Raw genomic sequence first — 16,706 nt, 5'->3', positions numbered from 1 at the left:
CCCAGGTATTAATACATACTCTGGGTTAATTAATAAGTAAAAAATGATTTTATTAAATACAGAAAGTAGGATTTAAGTGTTCTGTCTGTATTACTTGGAAGCAAAGTAAATTACCAACTTAAAATAAAATAGAACACGCAAGTCTAAGCCTAGTACAGTAAGAAAACGGAATACAGATAAAATCTCACCCTCAGAGATGTTTCAATAAGTTTCTTTCACAGACTGGATGCCTTCCTAGTCTGGGCATAATTCTTTCCCCTGGTACAGCCCTTGTTCCAGCTCAGGTGGGAGCTAGGGGATTTCTCATGATGGCTGCCCCCTTTGTTCTGTTCCATCCATTTATATATCTTTTGCATAAGGTGGGAATCCTTTGTCTCTCTGGTTTCCCTACCCCTCCTTCTCAATGGAAAAACACCAGGTTAAAGATGGATTCCAGTTCAGGTGACATAATCACATGTCACTGTAAGACCCCAAGACTTCATTCCTCCCAGCCTGTCTCACAGGAAGGCCTGCCTGCAAACAGAGCCATCCACAGTCAATTGTCCTGGTTGATGGGCGCCATCAAGATTCCAAACCACCATTAATGACACACACTTTGCATAATTACAATAGGCCCTCAGAATTATATTTCATATTTCTAGTTTCAGATTCAAGAGTGATACATTTATACAAATAGCATGACCACACTCAGTAGATTATAAGCTTTGTAATGATACCTGACAAGAGACCTTTTGCATGAAGCATATTTTAGTTACATTATATTCACACTCATCAGCATAATTTCATAAAATCATATAGAGTGCAATGTCACACACCTAGGTGCTTATAAACTGATTAACAATTTGTTCCAGTAACTTTTCAGATATCAAAGTTAGACTGACAGATCTATAATTCCTCAGGTCCTCTTCTCTTTTTTTAAAGATAGATACTATATTTGCCCTTTTCCAGTCCTCTGACCCCTCACCTGTCCTCCATGAGTAATCAAAGATACTTAACACTTCAGAGATTGTTTCAGCTACTTCCTTAAATACCCTATGGAGCATTTCATCAGGCCCTGCCAACTTGAGCACATCTAACTTATGTAAATAATAAACATGTTTTCCCTATTTTGGCTTGTGTTTTTCCCCCATTGTTGTTAATATTATGTTACGCATCTGATAATTTATTTAGTGAAGAAAAAACAAATAGGTATTAAACACCTCAGCCTTCTTGACTGAGGTATTAAACACCTCAGCCTACTTCATCCAGTATTTCCTCTCCATCACTGTAAATAGGTCCTCTATATTTTCCTTTGTCTTTCTCTTGCTCCTTATGTATTTATAGAACCTCTTCTTACTGCCTTTAATATCCCTTGCTAGATGTAACTCATTTTGCGCCATAGCTTTCTGATTTTGTCCCCATGTTTGTACTATTATTTTGTATTCATCCTTAGCAACTTGTCCATGTTTGCACTGTTTGTAGGATTTCTTCCCTAACGAGCTCCTGATGCAGCCATATTGACCTCTTACTAGTCTTCCTATATTCCTCCACAATCGTGATAGTTTGTTGTTGGGCCTTCAATATTGTCTCCTTGTGAAACTGTACTGAACTGCTTTCTCCCTTAGATTTCCTTTCCATAGGACCTTACTTATCAGTTCCAAGTTTGTTAAAGCCTTTTTGGAAATCCACTGACCTTATTCCGATTTTCTCACTCCTTCCTTTTCTTAGAATCATGAAGTCTATCATTTCATGATCACTTTCAAATTGCCTTCCACCTTCAGATTTGCAACCAATTCCTCCCTGTTAATTAGAATCAAGTCTAAAATGTCTGTCCCCCTGGTTACTTCCTCCACTTTCTGAGGCAAGTAGAGGCCCCCCAATACATTCCAAGAACTTATTGGACATTGTATCCATTAACTACCCAGACAAACTCCTCCATGACTACCAGGTCTTGTGGTTTGGGTGTCTATTTGTTCTTGAAATATCTTATCTTATCCACCTCTTCTTCCTGATATGGTGGTCTATAGTAGACCCCTTCTTTTTCCCCTTTTATTTTCAACATACCTCGACTTTCAGCTGGTCTGCTTCTCACCACCTTTTAGACTTCAGACCAAGTGTATATATTCTTGATTTATAATACAATACCTCCTCCCTTTCCCCCCTGCCTGTCCTTTCTGAAGAAGCTATACCCCTCTACCAATTTTCCAAGTCTCTTTGATGCTTGCTGAGTCACAATTTAGTTAATGGATTAATACTTCCAGTTCTTCCTGTTTATTCCCCATACTCCTTGCATTTGTGAATACACATCTAAGATGTTAAGATAACAATGGAGGAATCTGCTCATCTGTTGCCCCTATGACCCTGTTGTACTTTCCATCCCCCACCCCCTTTAGCTTTCAGTTAAGGTCATTTTTTTACACCTACCTGTGGACTTTTTGTCACCTGATCCCTTTGAACCTAGTTTAAACCTCTGCTCACTAGGTTGGTGAGTTGGTGCACAACGATGCTCTCCCCTTCTTGGTTAGGTGGACATCATCTCTTCCCAGCAGTCCTCCTTCCTGGAACAGCATTTTATGGTTGAGGAAACAAAAGTCCTCCTGTCAACACCATCTGTGGAGCCATGCATTCATCTCCAGGAAGCACACGCCAATGCCTGGGCCCTTATGCTCACTTCACGAGTTCAATAGATATAGTGTTATGTAAGAACATAGGAACTGACCTAATGATCTGTCCAGCCCAGTATCCCTGATCCTTGATGATAGCTGGTACCCGATGCTTCAGAGAAAGGTGCAAGAAACTTCAGAGCAGTCAATTATGGAGTAATTTGCCCATACAGAATAAGGGAACAGTATATGTGGTTAGTGGTTTCCTTAATTTAATTTTAGTCTGTTAATTGATATAGGCTAATGCACGCACAAATGTCAACTGGCTGTAGTTAGCATCTTTCTCTACTATCTCATCAGATACACCAAAGATTGAATGGACATGGACTATCCTGTCATCCCTAGAGGTGGTTCCTCCAACAAAAAATTTAAGTACACAGGCATTGACAAGGTAGTGAAGATACTTGCACGGTTGCTGTCTATGCTATATCTGTATTGTGAAAAAGAGGAATGGCATGACAAACCTAGGGACTACAACACCTCTGATGAAAGACAAACTCACTTGGCTAACAGGATAGTCCCATTTAAAAAGGTGGTGTGCAAGAGATGGAGGTATGAAGAGTATGGTCCTCTTGGAATGCCTAAGAGTTTTGTTTATGGTGATGAGAAATTACAATGAAGAACAACTAAAAATATTTGATAGAGATAGAGGAGATGTTTTTTGTAAAAAAACGAAGTCCAACATTATGAGTTTTAAAAAAAATAATGTAAAGCAGCTGAAATAAATCTGTTTTAAATGTGCTAATCGAAGCATAAAATGTTTGTATTACAGACTTCACAAAAATAAGGCACTAAACCACCAAATGGAAATTGTACTTTACAAGATTTTAACAGTATTCAATTTTTACTAAACAATGATCACCAGTGTACACTGAAAGATAAATTAATGAATCAAACATTGCAGATTTCATCACAAAGTTTTACTGCTCAGTAATTTCTTTTAAAACAATAAATAGTTAATTGAGCATTAACATTCACATTTGTATTTAAACATTACAAATGTACAAAGATTTGGGGCATCAGACACTTGAACTTACTTTCACAAACACTCAATGAGCCCACATCTTCAAATTTTTCATTACAAAGAAACAATCATGTATTACACTGTTTGAAAACATAAGAAACAAGGCACAGAAAAGCAAATGCAAAAAAAAAAAAAAAAAAAAAAAAAAATCCCTCACAAAACTTTCAGAGAACATTTGGAATGTCTACACAATTCTGTGTAATGAACTATAACAATCAAATCAAAAAGGCAAATTATAAAGTATCTCAAAGGAAGTTCACTATAATATTACATATTGTAACTAACTGGGTCTGATCCTGTGAGGTACTATTACTCTTATGCAAGGTGTTGAACATCCTCAACTGAGGGAAGTTAGCATCTTGTAGGCTCAAAACCTTTATTTGTTGAAGTAACATTAAAGGAAAAACAGCACAAGTGTTTCATTTCACCTTATAAAACTGTACTCTTCAAATTAGTGCAAATCCCCAATTTAAATGCAATTTAAAACAATCATCATAGATCTTTTTTAACCTTCATGTAATGGAATGCTTAGGAGTTTCCAAAGCACTCATATTAACTTCTGCTGGATCACTTTTAATCACATTTCAGCTCTCTCTCACTTAATTTATTTTAAAAGGAAAAACTCACAAAGAGTAGTTACAATCAAGTATAAATAATATGAGATGGAATTAAGTAAAGAAATGTACTGCATGTTACATAAAACCTTTAAAAATCCAGAGTATACTGGATGCTGCATAACTTCTGCAGCATGTATTAATTAGCAGATTTCTCTTAGCATAATAAAAAGACAATATTTAAAATAAGGCTTTGGTTAAATAAAAAGGTTGCTAAACCTCAGTTATGGTGAAAAAAGTGCAATATAGTCACCAAATATATACCTTCATCTTCAAGGCAAGAAATATGCCTGCCATTTACAACTGATTTGCACTGGTTTGTCTGTCTGCACTAAAAAATAATATCCTACATAGCTGCAGCAAAACACCTTCAGTATAGGCAAATTAAATATCTAGGGCCTGATCCTGCAACATCTTATGCCCATTGAAATCAGTGGGACTACTTCTGTGAATAAAGTCACTCTCATGCATGTTTGCAAGATCAGGGTCCTTAATCTGTAACATTCAATTATTTTAGAATAGACTCACTCAGTTTCTTAGCACTTTCTCATAAGAAAGTATTTGTTGGCAATCAACTGACCGTAGTACAATAGCTTACAAATACAGTTCTTGTATGTATATGTAACATAAGGTAATTTTTTTAAAAAAGTGCTTATTATTGGTCCATTCAAAATTGTTTAGCTGTATGCTATCTTAAGACCAAACACTTAGCTCTGAAGAAAACACACAGTACCTCTGTTTACTGGTAACGTATTCATTCACTTGAGAAAAAAGTAGTGAGTCTATGGAAGAGACTAGTATCTTCATATACAAAATAATTAGAGTTTTACAGTCACAACACATGCTCCAGCTCTTCCTAGGCACAATGGTGCAACCTATAACAAAAAACAAAAAATGACGGATGTGCTAGGTTTATAAAATAAATATAATCAACTTTATTAAAGAAAAACAGATTTTCAAAACGGATAATGTACCACCGTAGTTAAGGTTGTAATGTCATATTTATAGATGCTTTGTAACCTGACTTTAAAAATTAACAAAATGGGCTGAAGATTGCCATAAAAATGCTCAGAGAAACAGCAATATTTTCTTCTGCAGGACCAAATTCTGCTCTCTCTAAAGTCAATGGCATACCCCATAAACAGTACTCTTCACAGTAAAATAATATTTATTTGAATATTTTAAAAATCAAGTATTTTTATTATATTTTAAAATGGGATCATCATCTAACACTGTACTTCTAAGTATAACAGTACTTGGTACTGGGCCTTCATTTCATTGCTATGCAACAATCCTAATCCTGTAGATATTGAACAGCCTGCAGCATTGCTCATAGATTTGGTAGAACCAAGAAAAGTTGTTGCACACTGCAAATTGCTTGTATTGTGCAGGTCTTTTAATGCAGCTTTAACACAGCTCCTGATCACCTGAAAAATGCTTTCAAGCACCATTTGGAGGTATGTGCATGAAGGAGAAAGTAGCGCAGCCTTGAAGTCTATTCACCAGATGCTCATGTACCATGATCATCATCATGGTACAAGTACAGTATCTAGATAAAACAAATGCCAAGACGAGCTTATCAGACAAATCAAATCAGCCTTAATAAGAGAGACCTGATAATAGGCAGCAAGAGAACTAAATGGGGCCCTACAAAATTTTTTTTAAATCTTATTTTGTTTTAAAAAGAAAAATAGAGGCCAAGTTCTTGTACTTATTTTCATCATACTGCACTATCCGTGCTGAATAATCAGACAGACAATCTTCTTGACGCTGGCCAAGATTTTCAAACATAGGAAAATGGGACCTGATGGGTGCTCAGCACTTCTGAAAAATCAGATAATTGATTTAGGCACCTAACTTTAAACTTTTATTTTTGAAAACTGTGGTCTTTGTCTCTGTCCTTCTGCTATACCCCTACTGTCTTGTAATCTCCTCATTGCAGGTAAGCTCCTTGAGGCATGTACTTAATCTTTTTTTTCTTTCTTTACCGGGAGGCACCAAGCACACTTTTGGCATCACTAAAATATATAAATACCATATATACTCGTTCATAAGCCGAATTTTTTTAGTAAAAAAGGGAAGCACCAGAGAGGGAGAGCTGGGACACAGCCCCTCCCCCCAACAGAGGGAGCAAGGAGAGGCAGCACAGCCAACAGAGACAGAAGGGAAGAGGTGGGGCCAGAGTCTCTCCACTTCTGCCTACGCTGCTCCCCCCAGCCTCCAAAGCAGCTGCAGCTCCGGGGTTGGCAGGCTGTAGCTGTGCTGCTTGGCCTCGCCCCCCAGAGCAGGCTGTGGCCGTGCCACCTGGTCTGGCCCACTGGAACAGGCTGCAGCCGTGCTGCCCAGCCTGCCGGAGCAGCTCTAGCCTGGCCAGAGACATTCTCCCTTGGCCCTCCCCAGATAAGGTGGGAAGGGATGCGATGGGGAGAGTGTAGGGGTCCCGGGCTAGGGGTGGGGTCATGTGGGGGGTGGTCACAGGGGTTACTCCCCTGATTCCCAGCTTCTCCCCCCAAAAAAATTTCCCCACCAGTTGCTGTTCTGGCCTGTCAGGGTAAGCAGCTGCCGTGCCAGGACACTTTGTTTACTTAGGTTTACCTCCGTGTCTCCGGACGCTCGAGGTAAACAAACCATCTCAAGTCAGCAGCTTATTCTGATGGCCCAGGAGCCAAAGTTTGCCAACCCCTGAATTCAATTTTTACTTATCCATCTTTTTTTTTTGGGCGGGGGGGGGGGGGAGAGAATTGGCTTATAAACGAACTGACTTATGATCGAGTATATACGGTAATTTAATTAGAAACTGTACCTGTGTCCACTCATTCGTTTGGGGATCATAAGACTCCACTGTATTAAGATAGGTTTGCCCATCATATCCTCCAACAGCATACAATTTGTCACCAAGGAGACACACTCCCACTGCATCTCTGCTAATGCTCATGGAGGCCACTGCTGTCCACACATCTGTTTTTGGATCATACCTGAAAGATAATTTTTGTAAAAAAGTCTAATATTGTTGCCTAAAATTCCATTAAAATACTGAAATTGACTCTCGAGGTACTAGACTATCTAGTGGAATCAGCAAAGGAGTATTCTCTCTTCGGGTGTGAAATTAAAAGGATTTCTTACTTGTTTAAACCTTTCCCTTAAAAGCAGCATTTGGTTAATCATTTCACTGAGGCTGTACAGTCACATACAGAAACAGAAAAAGATACTGTTAACAATACTATATGCAACTTTATTTAGCAGTATATATGAATAATTTGTTAAAGAGTTATTTGAATTATCTTGTAAAGTTTCTATGGTAAGCTACATAGGAAAGGGTAAAGTAACAAAGAAATCAAGACACTTAAAATAGAAACAATTAAGTCCTTTTTAGAAGTTATTTAAGAATCTATGACTAGAATAAGCTTTTTGATAACTTTACCAGTTCACCTTTTCACTAAGTCCACAATCCTGCAAGCTGGACCATGTAACTTGGAGTAGCTTGTGTGACCAGGGCCCAAGTAATCTCTGGACTATGTTTATTTTTTTTAGCTTTTACATAATAGATACTTTAAAAAAAAAATTTTCCCCTCTTTTATGACCAAACATGCTCTGCTCCAGAATCAAATTCTGCTGTCAGACTCTGTTAGAGTTTAGTGCTCTCTTCATCTTACAGACAGACAACTATTATATCCCAAATTACATACAGAGTAATACAGTGTTGTTGAGGAGATTCATTGGACAAGTTGATCATTGCTTTTTGCAATAACTATAATTTATAGAAAAAACATCCACCCGGTATACATGGCAAAATTCTTCTGCAGCAATTTACAGAACTTTTCTCACCATAAACTGGTATCATTAGAATCAAACACAATAGTAGACCTGTGGTGTACTGAAAACACCTCAGTTAAATTTGAACCTAGAGCACATCAACAGTCTTTAACAGATAGGTCAGGAATTAAATTGGAGAGTCCAAACTCATCTTTTAAAAACTTGTTTTTTACTCAATCTGTAAATGTGTCCTTTTCAGATTAGCCAGCATATTTACAAGCAGGGCCAGCTCCAGCTTTTTTGCAGCCCCAAGCAGCGAAGGAAAAAAAAAAAAAAAAGATAAAGCCGCAATCAGCAGCACTTCGGCAGCAGTTCTATTGCGCCGCTTCATTCTTTGGTGGCAATTCAGCAGCCGGTCCTTCCCTCTGAGAGGGACTGAGGGACCCAGGGCTGGCGCTTCCACTTAGGCGACCTAGGGGGTTGCCTAGGGCACCAGGACTTGGGGGGGGCAGCATTTTGCCACCCTTGGCGGCAATTCGGCAGCGGGGGGGTCCTTCCGCGCTCTGGGTCTTCAGCGGCAATTCTGCGGCGGGACCTTCACTCACTCCGGGACCCGCCACCGAAGTGCCCCGAAGACCGGGAGCGCGGAAGGACCCCCCCGCCGCAGAATTGCCGACGCCGACCGGGAGCGCGGAAGGACCCCCGCCGAGGGCGCCAAAAACCCTGGCACCGTCCTGGAGGGACCCGCCACTGAATTAGCACTGAAGACCCAGATGTGCCGCCCCTTTCCATTGGTCGCCCCAATTGCTTCCTGTGCTGGTGCCTGGAGCCAGCCCTAGTTACAAGACACAATGCCAAGAAAACAGAAACAAATTTCTTGAGGGAATCACATTAATAAAATGCTTTTAAGGCACAGGACTAATCAAAAGAAAATATATCCATCGCTAAGAAGGTATCCAAAACCACTAAAGTGAGTTTGGGGGATGAAATTGGTGTTGATTTCTTTGCATGAGATGCAAAGATGTAATGAGTTTTGAGTGTCTTTCTGGCACCTTTTTCTTTAGTGCAGCAGGTCTCTGTTGGAAACACACATTTTATTCATGTAGAGTCATAGTGTGGAAGCACTGCCTGAAACTTATGCAGCAGGCAAAGTGTATTATGTACTGAAAGATAGTGAATTATGAACTATACAAAGTGTTTGTCAATTTGATTTATATACAGTGACAAAGTTCCTCCTCTATCTTGGTGGGTCCTGCACTTATTGGCAGATTTTCTTGCCTCAGAGATTCACCATGTGGGTTGGGGGAACAGCTCAGAGACCTTTCCCTCTGGAAGAACCCACAGTCCTGGTCAATTGGGAGGTTTGGGGGGAACCCGGGCCCGCCCTCTACTCCTGGTTCCAGCCCAGGGCCCTGTGGACTACAGCTGTCTATAGTGCCTCCTGTAACAGCTGCATAACAGTTACAACTCCCTGGGCTACTTCCCCATGGCCTCCTCCAAACACCTTCCTTAATCTCGCCACAGGACCTTCCTCCTGGTGTCTGATAATGCTTGTGCTCCTCGGTCCTCCAGCAGCACACCCTCTCAGCTCCTTGCGCCTCTTGCTCCCAGCTCCTCACACTCACAAACTGAAGTGAGCTCCTTTTAAAACCCAGGTGTCCTGATTAGCCTGCCTTAATTGATTCTAGCGGCTTCTTTTTAATTGGCTCCAGGTGTCCTAATTAGTCTGCCCGCCTTAACTGGTTCTATCAGGTTCCTGATTACTCCAGTGCAGCCTCTGGTCACTCAGGGAACAGAAAACTACTCATCCAGTGACCAGTATATTTGCCCTCTAGCAGACTCCTGTACCCCACTGGTCTGGGTCTTTCACAATACCAATGTGATGCTCTTGAAAACCTATCACAGTGTACAGTAACAAACAAGCATTCACAAACTTCACAGTGAATTTTATGAAGCTAATTTTTAGATTACTATATTTGCATTCAATTTATTTTATGCTGGTTTTGCAGACATTTCAACACCTCCATCCCACTGATTTAGAAGGAGAGAGCAAATTAGAAATAAGCAAAACACATGTATTGTAGCAATTTTATTCCAACTTCCAAATTAAAATTTGGCCTAACAAAGATCATTTAGTAATACATTTTAACCTATTTCATAATTTTTTCTAGATGCTATTTATGAATATCATGTCATTCATAATCCTGTTTCAGAACTGAAATGTCAAACTCATCAGGTGACATTTGGGCAAAAATTGATGCACTTCTTTCCCATGACCTTTCTTCAAGTGTTAGCACTTCCCATCTCCTTCTAAAATTTAATTTGTGCCGGGATGGGGCTGCATATCTGCAAGCCTTTCTGCAAGGCCTTGGTCCTGCAACTGCCACATTTCATTTTCAGGTGCACAGCATTAGTGCACTAAAAGCTTGATCAGAAAAAGTTCAGTTGGCTTAGTATGCCCATAACAGGATATTTCAGATTCCTGACCCCAGTGAAGAGAAAATATGTGATTGCGCAGTATAAAGTTTTTACTATAATTGTCACTTGTTTGATGAGACCTGTATAATTCATACCTAGTTCTGCCTTTTGTGAGTAATGCAGTCATCCCAAACTTATTCCAGTAACCATTTTATATCAATCCATTTCAATTTTGGGATGATTGCATTACTCACGAATGGTGAACATACCTGATTTTTCCAAACAATCAAGGGGAACCAGGAAAGTGGTGACAAGGATTGGACAGAAATTGAATGGTACCTCATTTAAAATGGAGAAAGTTCTATCTCTTGTGAAAGGCCAGTTTGGGTGAAACACTAGTGTTTGTAAGCATCTTGATTAAAAGTTTTTCTTAAAATGAATTCTGAATCCTTCAGTGAGATTGTTAGAAAACAAAATAATTTTTCTGGATAAAGTGCAATAAGATGGTATTTTTACTCTGTTGGATATGAACCATATTATAAATAATGTTTTGATTACATGGTATATGTCTACATATTTACTAGTATTAAAATTATACGACCATTTTAACAGGTTCTCATATTACAGCTCTTTGTGAAAATCATTCCATACTTTTTCACCAGCACTATTCTCATCTAGGTATTACCTTTCCACACAGTCTGACAGTCTGGATGTCAAGTTTGATGCTGGAGCATCATGCCCACCAATAGCGTACAGGAACCCATTCCAAGTAGTTACTCCCACACCTCCTCTTCTCTTTGACATTTGAGCACAGAGAGTCCATTTATTAGTATGAGGATCAAAACACTCCACAGATTTGAGACAAGAACTTCCATCCCGACCACCAACTGCATAAAGTCTGTAAAGAAAAGAAACCAACTGAACTCATAAAATAAATACACCTCTACCCTGATATAACGCGACCCGATATAACACGAATTCGGATACAACGCGGTAAAGCAGCGCTCTGGGGGGGAAGTAGGGGGCTGCGCACTCCGGCGGATCAAAGCAAGTTCGATATAACACGGTTTCACCCATTACGCGGTAAGATTTTTTGGCTCCCGAGGACAGCGTTATATCGGGGTAGAGGTGTATTACAGTAATAGTATTTCCTCATTTATAGATACTTTTTACACATGGTTATTCAGGAAAATAAAATTAGCTAGAATGAATTTGAAGGGGTGGAGAAAAATATAACAGAGAAATAGATAATGAGCTGGGGATTGGGAAGATAGCTTTTTTTCAAATGGTATCTTTGAAATAATGATTATTAGATATTTTTAATAATATTCAATTTATCTGACCCACCTTTTCTCTGTCTAGCCTTCATGATTGTTTTTTGTCTTTTGTCCTGCATGTTGTTATGATCCTAAGATTTGTTATGATCCTAAGATTTTTTATAACATTTATTTTTTCAATCTTTATAGAAAAAGCCAATTTTAACTGGTCCTAAGTTAAAAAAAAGTTTACCTCTGTTCCAAATAGCAGAATAATGATTTCAGTAAGAATTGCATAACAATGTTTTTTTCAAACTTTTCAAATGCAAAGGATGTAAGCTTCATGTGACAGTTGATTGTGGCTGAGGAATCTCTCAAATTTGTTAAGAAAAAAGTTCAAAGGTCTTGAAATTTCAGTGGAAGGCTCTACAACTAGGACTCAGATGGAAGATAAAGTTTTGTTTTAATCTTTTTATTTCAGTCATTATAAACACATAATAACGATAATCAAGCATTTAAAATATTGTCAACACATGTGATGTCCTTAATGAAGCACTTATGATCCATCCTATGGACATAAAGAAGAACAGGAGTACTTGTGGCAGCTTAGAGACTAACAAATTTATTAGAGCATAAGCTTTCGTGGACTACAGCCCACTTCTTCGGATGCATATAGAATGGAACATATATTGAGGATATATATATATACACACATACAGAGAGCATGGCTGTATGTGTGTATATATATCTCCTCAATATATGTTCCATTCTATATGCATCCGAAGAAGTGGGCTGTAGTCCACGAAAGCTTATGCTCTAATAAATTTGTTAGTCTCTAAGGTGCCACAAGTACTCCTGTTCTTCTTTTTGCGGATACAGACTAACACGGCTGCTACTCTGAAACCTGTCCCTATGGACATAAGTGCTCTTGAAATTTTTTACTCTAAACAAAGTTGGGTGAATAGCTAATTTTTTGATTTGCTGACAGTTCCGTCGGCATGGGCAGGGAATCAAAAAAAATTTAGTTTGACCTGAACTGAATCCAAAAATTGCAATACATTTTGGTGAATCAAAAAAATAGTTTCATGGTGGAGTCCCAAAAAATATTTTTTGGGCCAAAACTATTGAATGAATTCATGTCACATTCACAAATAGTCCACTGAATAGTCCACTGAAACTGTGTTTTTCAATGAATAAACTATTAGTCCAAACATTTCACCCAGTTCTATACCTAAGTGACTTAGGAGCCCAAGTCCCATTTTCAATAGTAACTTAAGTCTTGGTTTCAAAAGTGTTTAAAGAGTCTAAGTCACTTATGTACTTTTGAAAAATGTTACCCATATGCAATAAAAGTCATGGATTTAAAAATTTTAAAATATATCTTCTTCCTGAAATCAGCAGTAGTTCAATCATATATACTGCAACACTAAAGGGACCAGTTAGATATTTTAGCAACTATTTAATACATTTTAGTTTTCCTCAGTACTGGTAGCATGCTATCACAATAGGCTACTGCTCCAAAACAAAGCTCCCAAATACAATTTAAAAGTTACATTATTCACCATGGAGGTAGCCAGTTTCCTTTCTTTAGTGCAGCTCCCTCAGCATAGCAGGGTAGCATCCACTCTGGGCTGAGATAAAATTGTCTAGCCCTTCCCTTAGCAGTGGCATGCTCTCTGAAGTTGTCTGCATTTCAGTCTGATTATAGGAGAAAGAAAGAAAAAGAAAATGAAGAAGTTGCTAGCCTAGTTTAAGGGGGAAGGAAGGAGAGAGCATAAAACTGATGGAGCTGCACTTGAAAATGGAAAGAAAATGTAACTCCTCCACAGTGAGTAACCCCAACCTCCATGTCCTCTCTGTTTTATTTTAAACACAACTGGATATATTATTCAGTAACAGTACAGATTGCAGATGGTGAACCTGCATAACATAATTTCGGTGAAGAGCCAGAATCAGTACTCCTCCAAAAATATTAAACTCAATAAGGGCATCTCATAATAAAATCCGAACATCCAGCATGATCTCCAGGAAACTAAATACCAAAAAGTATCTGTTTAAATACTATACACTTTTGCCTAAATCCCAAACTGGCTGTTCCCCCTTGTAGAATGGGCATACTGAAGAAAGAAAGTGCTTTGTATTGAGGTTTGATATGCCTCTTTAAAACATGGTACAGTGAAATTCAAAATGACATGGCCATATCAAAGCTGTGTTTTACCCGTTTAAAAACAAACAAACAAACAAACAAACAAAAAAAACATTCTGCCTCCAAATTTTAGCTCTTGATAATGTCCTCACATCCACTAGATGGTGTAATTTGCCCTTTTCTAATACACAAAGGTTTTTGGCTCATTCTAGTAACAGCTTTTCAAACTGATGAACAATTAAGGCACTACTTTAAGAATGGAAAGAGAAATCCAGTGTTAGATGCACTACATGACTGGTGAACCCGAAGAAAAACTCAGAAATTAATAATGATGGTCAGATATAGGCAACTTTCATGGTATCCATTTTTTAAGCAACTAACAAAATCATCCAAAGCCCAAGATTTGGTGGTGATGGGGGACTTCAACTATCCGGATATATGTTGGGAAAATAACACAGCGGGGCACAGACTATCCAACAAATTCTTGGACTGCATTGGAGACAACTTTTTATTTCAGAAGGTTGAAAAAGCTACTAGTGGGGAAGCTGTTCTAGACTTGATTTTAACAAATAGGGAGGAACTCGTTGAGAATTTGAAAGTAGAAGGCAGCCTAGGTGAAAGTGATCATGAAATCATAGAGTTTGCAATTCTAAGGAAGGGTAGAAGGGAGAACAGCAAAATAGAGACAATGGATTTCAGGAAGGCAGATTTTGGTAAGCTCAGAGAGCTGATAGGTAAGGTCCCATGGGAATCAAGACTGAGGGGAAAAACAACTGAGGAGAGTTGGCAGTTTTTCAAAGGGAAACTATTAAGAGCCCAAAAGCAAGCTATTCCGCTGGTTAGGAAAGATAGAAAATGTGGCAAAAGACCACCTTGGCTTAACCATGAGATCTTGCATGATCTAAAAAATAAAAAGGAGTCATATAAAAAATGGAAACTGGGACAGATTACAAAGGATGAATATAGGCAAACAACACAGGAATGCAGGGGCAAGATTAGAAAGGCAAAGGCACAGAATGAGCTCAAACTAGCTACGGGAATAAAGGGAAACAAGAAGACTTTTTATCAATACATTAGAAGCAAGAGGAAGACCAAAGACAGGGTAGGCCCACTGCTTAGTGAAGAGGGAGAAACAGTAACAGGAAACTTGGAAATGGCGGAGATGCTTAATGACTTCTTTGTTTCGGTCTTCACCGAGAAGTCTTAAGGAATGCCTAACATAGTGAATGCTAATGGGAAGGGGGTAGGTTTAGCAGATAAAATACAAAAAGAACAAGTTAAAAATCACTTAGAAAAGTTAGATGCCTGCAAGTCACCAGGGCCTGATGAAATGCATCCTAGAATACTCAAGGAGCTAATAGAGGAGGTATCTGAGCCTCTAGCTATTATCTTTGGAAAATCATGGGAGACGGGAGAGATTCCAGAAGACTGGAAAAGGGCAAATATAGTGCCCATCTATAAAAAGGGAAATAAAAACAACCCAGGAAACTACAGACCAGTTAGTTTAACTTCTGTGCCAGGGAAGATAATGGAGCAAGTAATTAAGAAAATCATCTGCAAACACTTGGAAGGTGGTAGGGTGATAGGGAACAGCCAGCATAGATTTGTGAAGAACAAATCATGTCAAACCAATCTGATAGCTTTCTTTGATAGGATAACGAGCCTTGTGGACAAGGGTGAAGCTGTGGATGTGGTATACCTAGACTTTAGTAAGGCATTTGATACGGTCTCGCATGATATTCTTATCGATAAACTAGGCAAATACAATTTAGATGGGGCTACTATAAGGTGGGTGCATAACTGGCTGGATAACTGTACTCAGAGAGTTGTTATTAATGGTTCCCAATCCTGCTGGAAAGGCATAACGAGTGGGGTACCGCAGGGGTCTGTTTTGGGACCGGCGCTGTTCAATATCTTCATCAACGACTTAGACATTGGCATAGAAAGTACGCTTATTAAGTTTGCGGATGATACCAAACTGGGAGGGATTGCAACTGCTTTGGAGGACAGGGTCATAATTCAAAATGATCTGGACAAATTGGAGAAATGGGCTGAGGTAAACAGGATGAAGTTTAACAAAGACAAATGCAAAGTGCTCCACTTAGGAAGGAAAAATCAGTTTCACACATACAGAATGGGAAGAGACTGTCTAGGAAGGAGTACGGCAGAAAGGGATCTAGGGGTTATAGTGGACCACAAGCTAAATATGAGTCAACAGTGTGATGCTCTTGCAAAAAAAAGCAAACATGATTCTGGGATGTATTAACAGGTGTGTTGTGAGCAAGACACGAGAAGTCATTCTTCCGCTCTACTCTGCTCTGGTTAGGCCTCAGCTGGAGTATTGTGTCCAGTTCTGGGCACCACATTTTAAAAAAGATGTGGAGAAATTGGAAAGGGTCCAGAGAAGAGCAACAAGAATGATTAAAGGTCTTGAGAACATGACCTATGAAGGAAGGCTGAAAGAATTGGGTTTGTTTAGTTTGGATAAGAGAAGACTGAGAGGGGACACGATAGCAGTTTTCAGGTATTTAAAAGGGTGTCATAAGGAGGAGGGAGAAAACTTGTTCACCTTAGCCTCTAAGGATAGAACCAGAAGCAATGGGTTTAAACTGTAGCAAGAGAGGTCTAGGTTGGACATTAGGAAAAAGTTCCTAACTGTCAGGGTGGTTAAACACTGGAATAAATTGCCTAGGGAGGTTGTGGAATCTCCATCTCTGGAGATATTTAAGAGTAGGTTAGATAAATGTCTATCAGGGATGGTCTAGACGGTATTTGGTCCTGCCATGCGGGCAGGGGACTGGACTCGATGACCTCTCGAGGTCCCTTCCAGTCCTAGAATCTATGAATCTATGA

The 16,706-nt window shown here is 39.1% G+C and overlaps 1 protein-coding gene across 6 annotated transcripts in view; it reads right to left on the bottom strand.

Moving 5' to 3' along the window:
- Positions 1–3,448: 3,448 nt before the first annotated feature.
- Positions 3,449–16,706, bottom strand: part of KLHL5 (kelch like family member 5) — a 102,167-nt gene continuing 88,909 nt past the window's right edge. For all 6 annotated transcript variants that reach the window (XM_054030426.1, XM_054030427.1, XM_054030425.1 and 3 more), the window contains 3 exons: positions 11,137–11,349; positions 7,084–7,255; positions 3,449–5,155 (listed from right to left, as the gene is read on the bottom strand). In XM_054030426.1, coding sequence (XP_053886401.1) covers positions 5,099–5,155; positions 7,084–7,255; positions 11,137–11,349 — 442 coding nt within the window. In that variant the 3' untranslated portion in view covers positions 3,449–5,098. The remainder of the gene's footprint in view (positions 5,156–7,083; positions 7,256–11,136; positions 11,350–16,706) is intronic.

Source organism: Malaclemys terrapin, chromosome 5 (assembly GCF_027887155.1).
Source record: "Malaclemys terrapin pileata isolate rMalTer1 chromosome 5, rMalTer1.hap1, whole genome shotgun sequence".
In the NCBI taxonomy this organism is placed as follows: Eukaryota; Metazoa; Chordata; order Testudines; family Emydidae; genus Malaclemys; species Malaclemys terrapin.
Note: the sequence above shows the minus strand (reverse complement) of the source record. Positions and strands in the feature narration are given on the sequence as shown.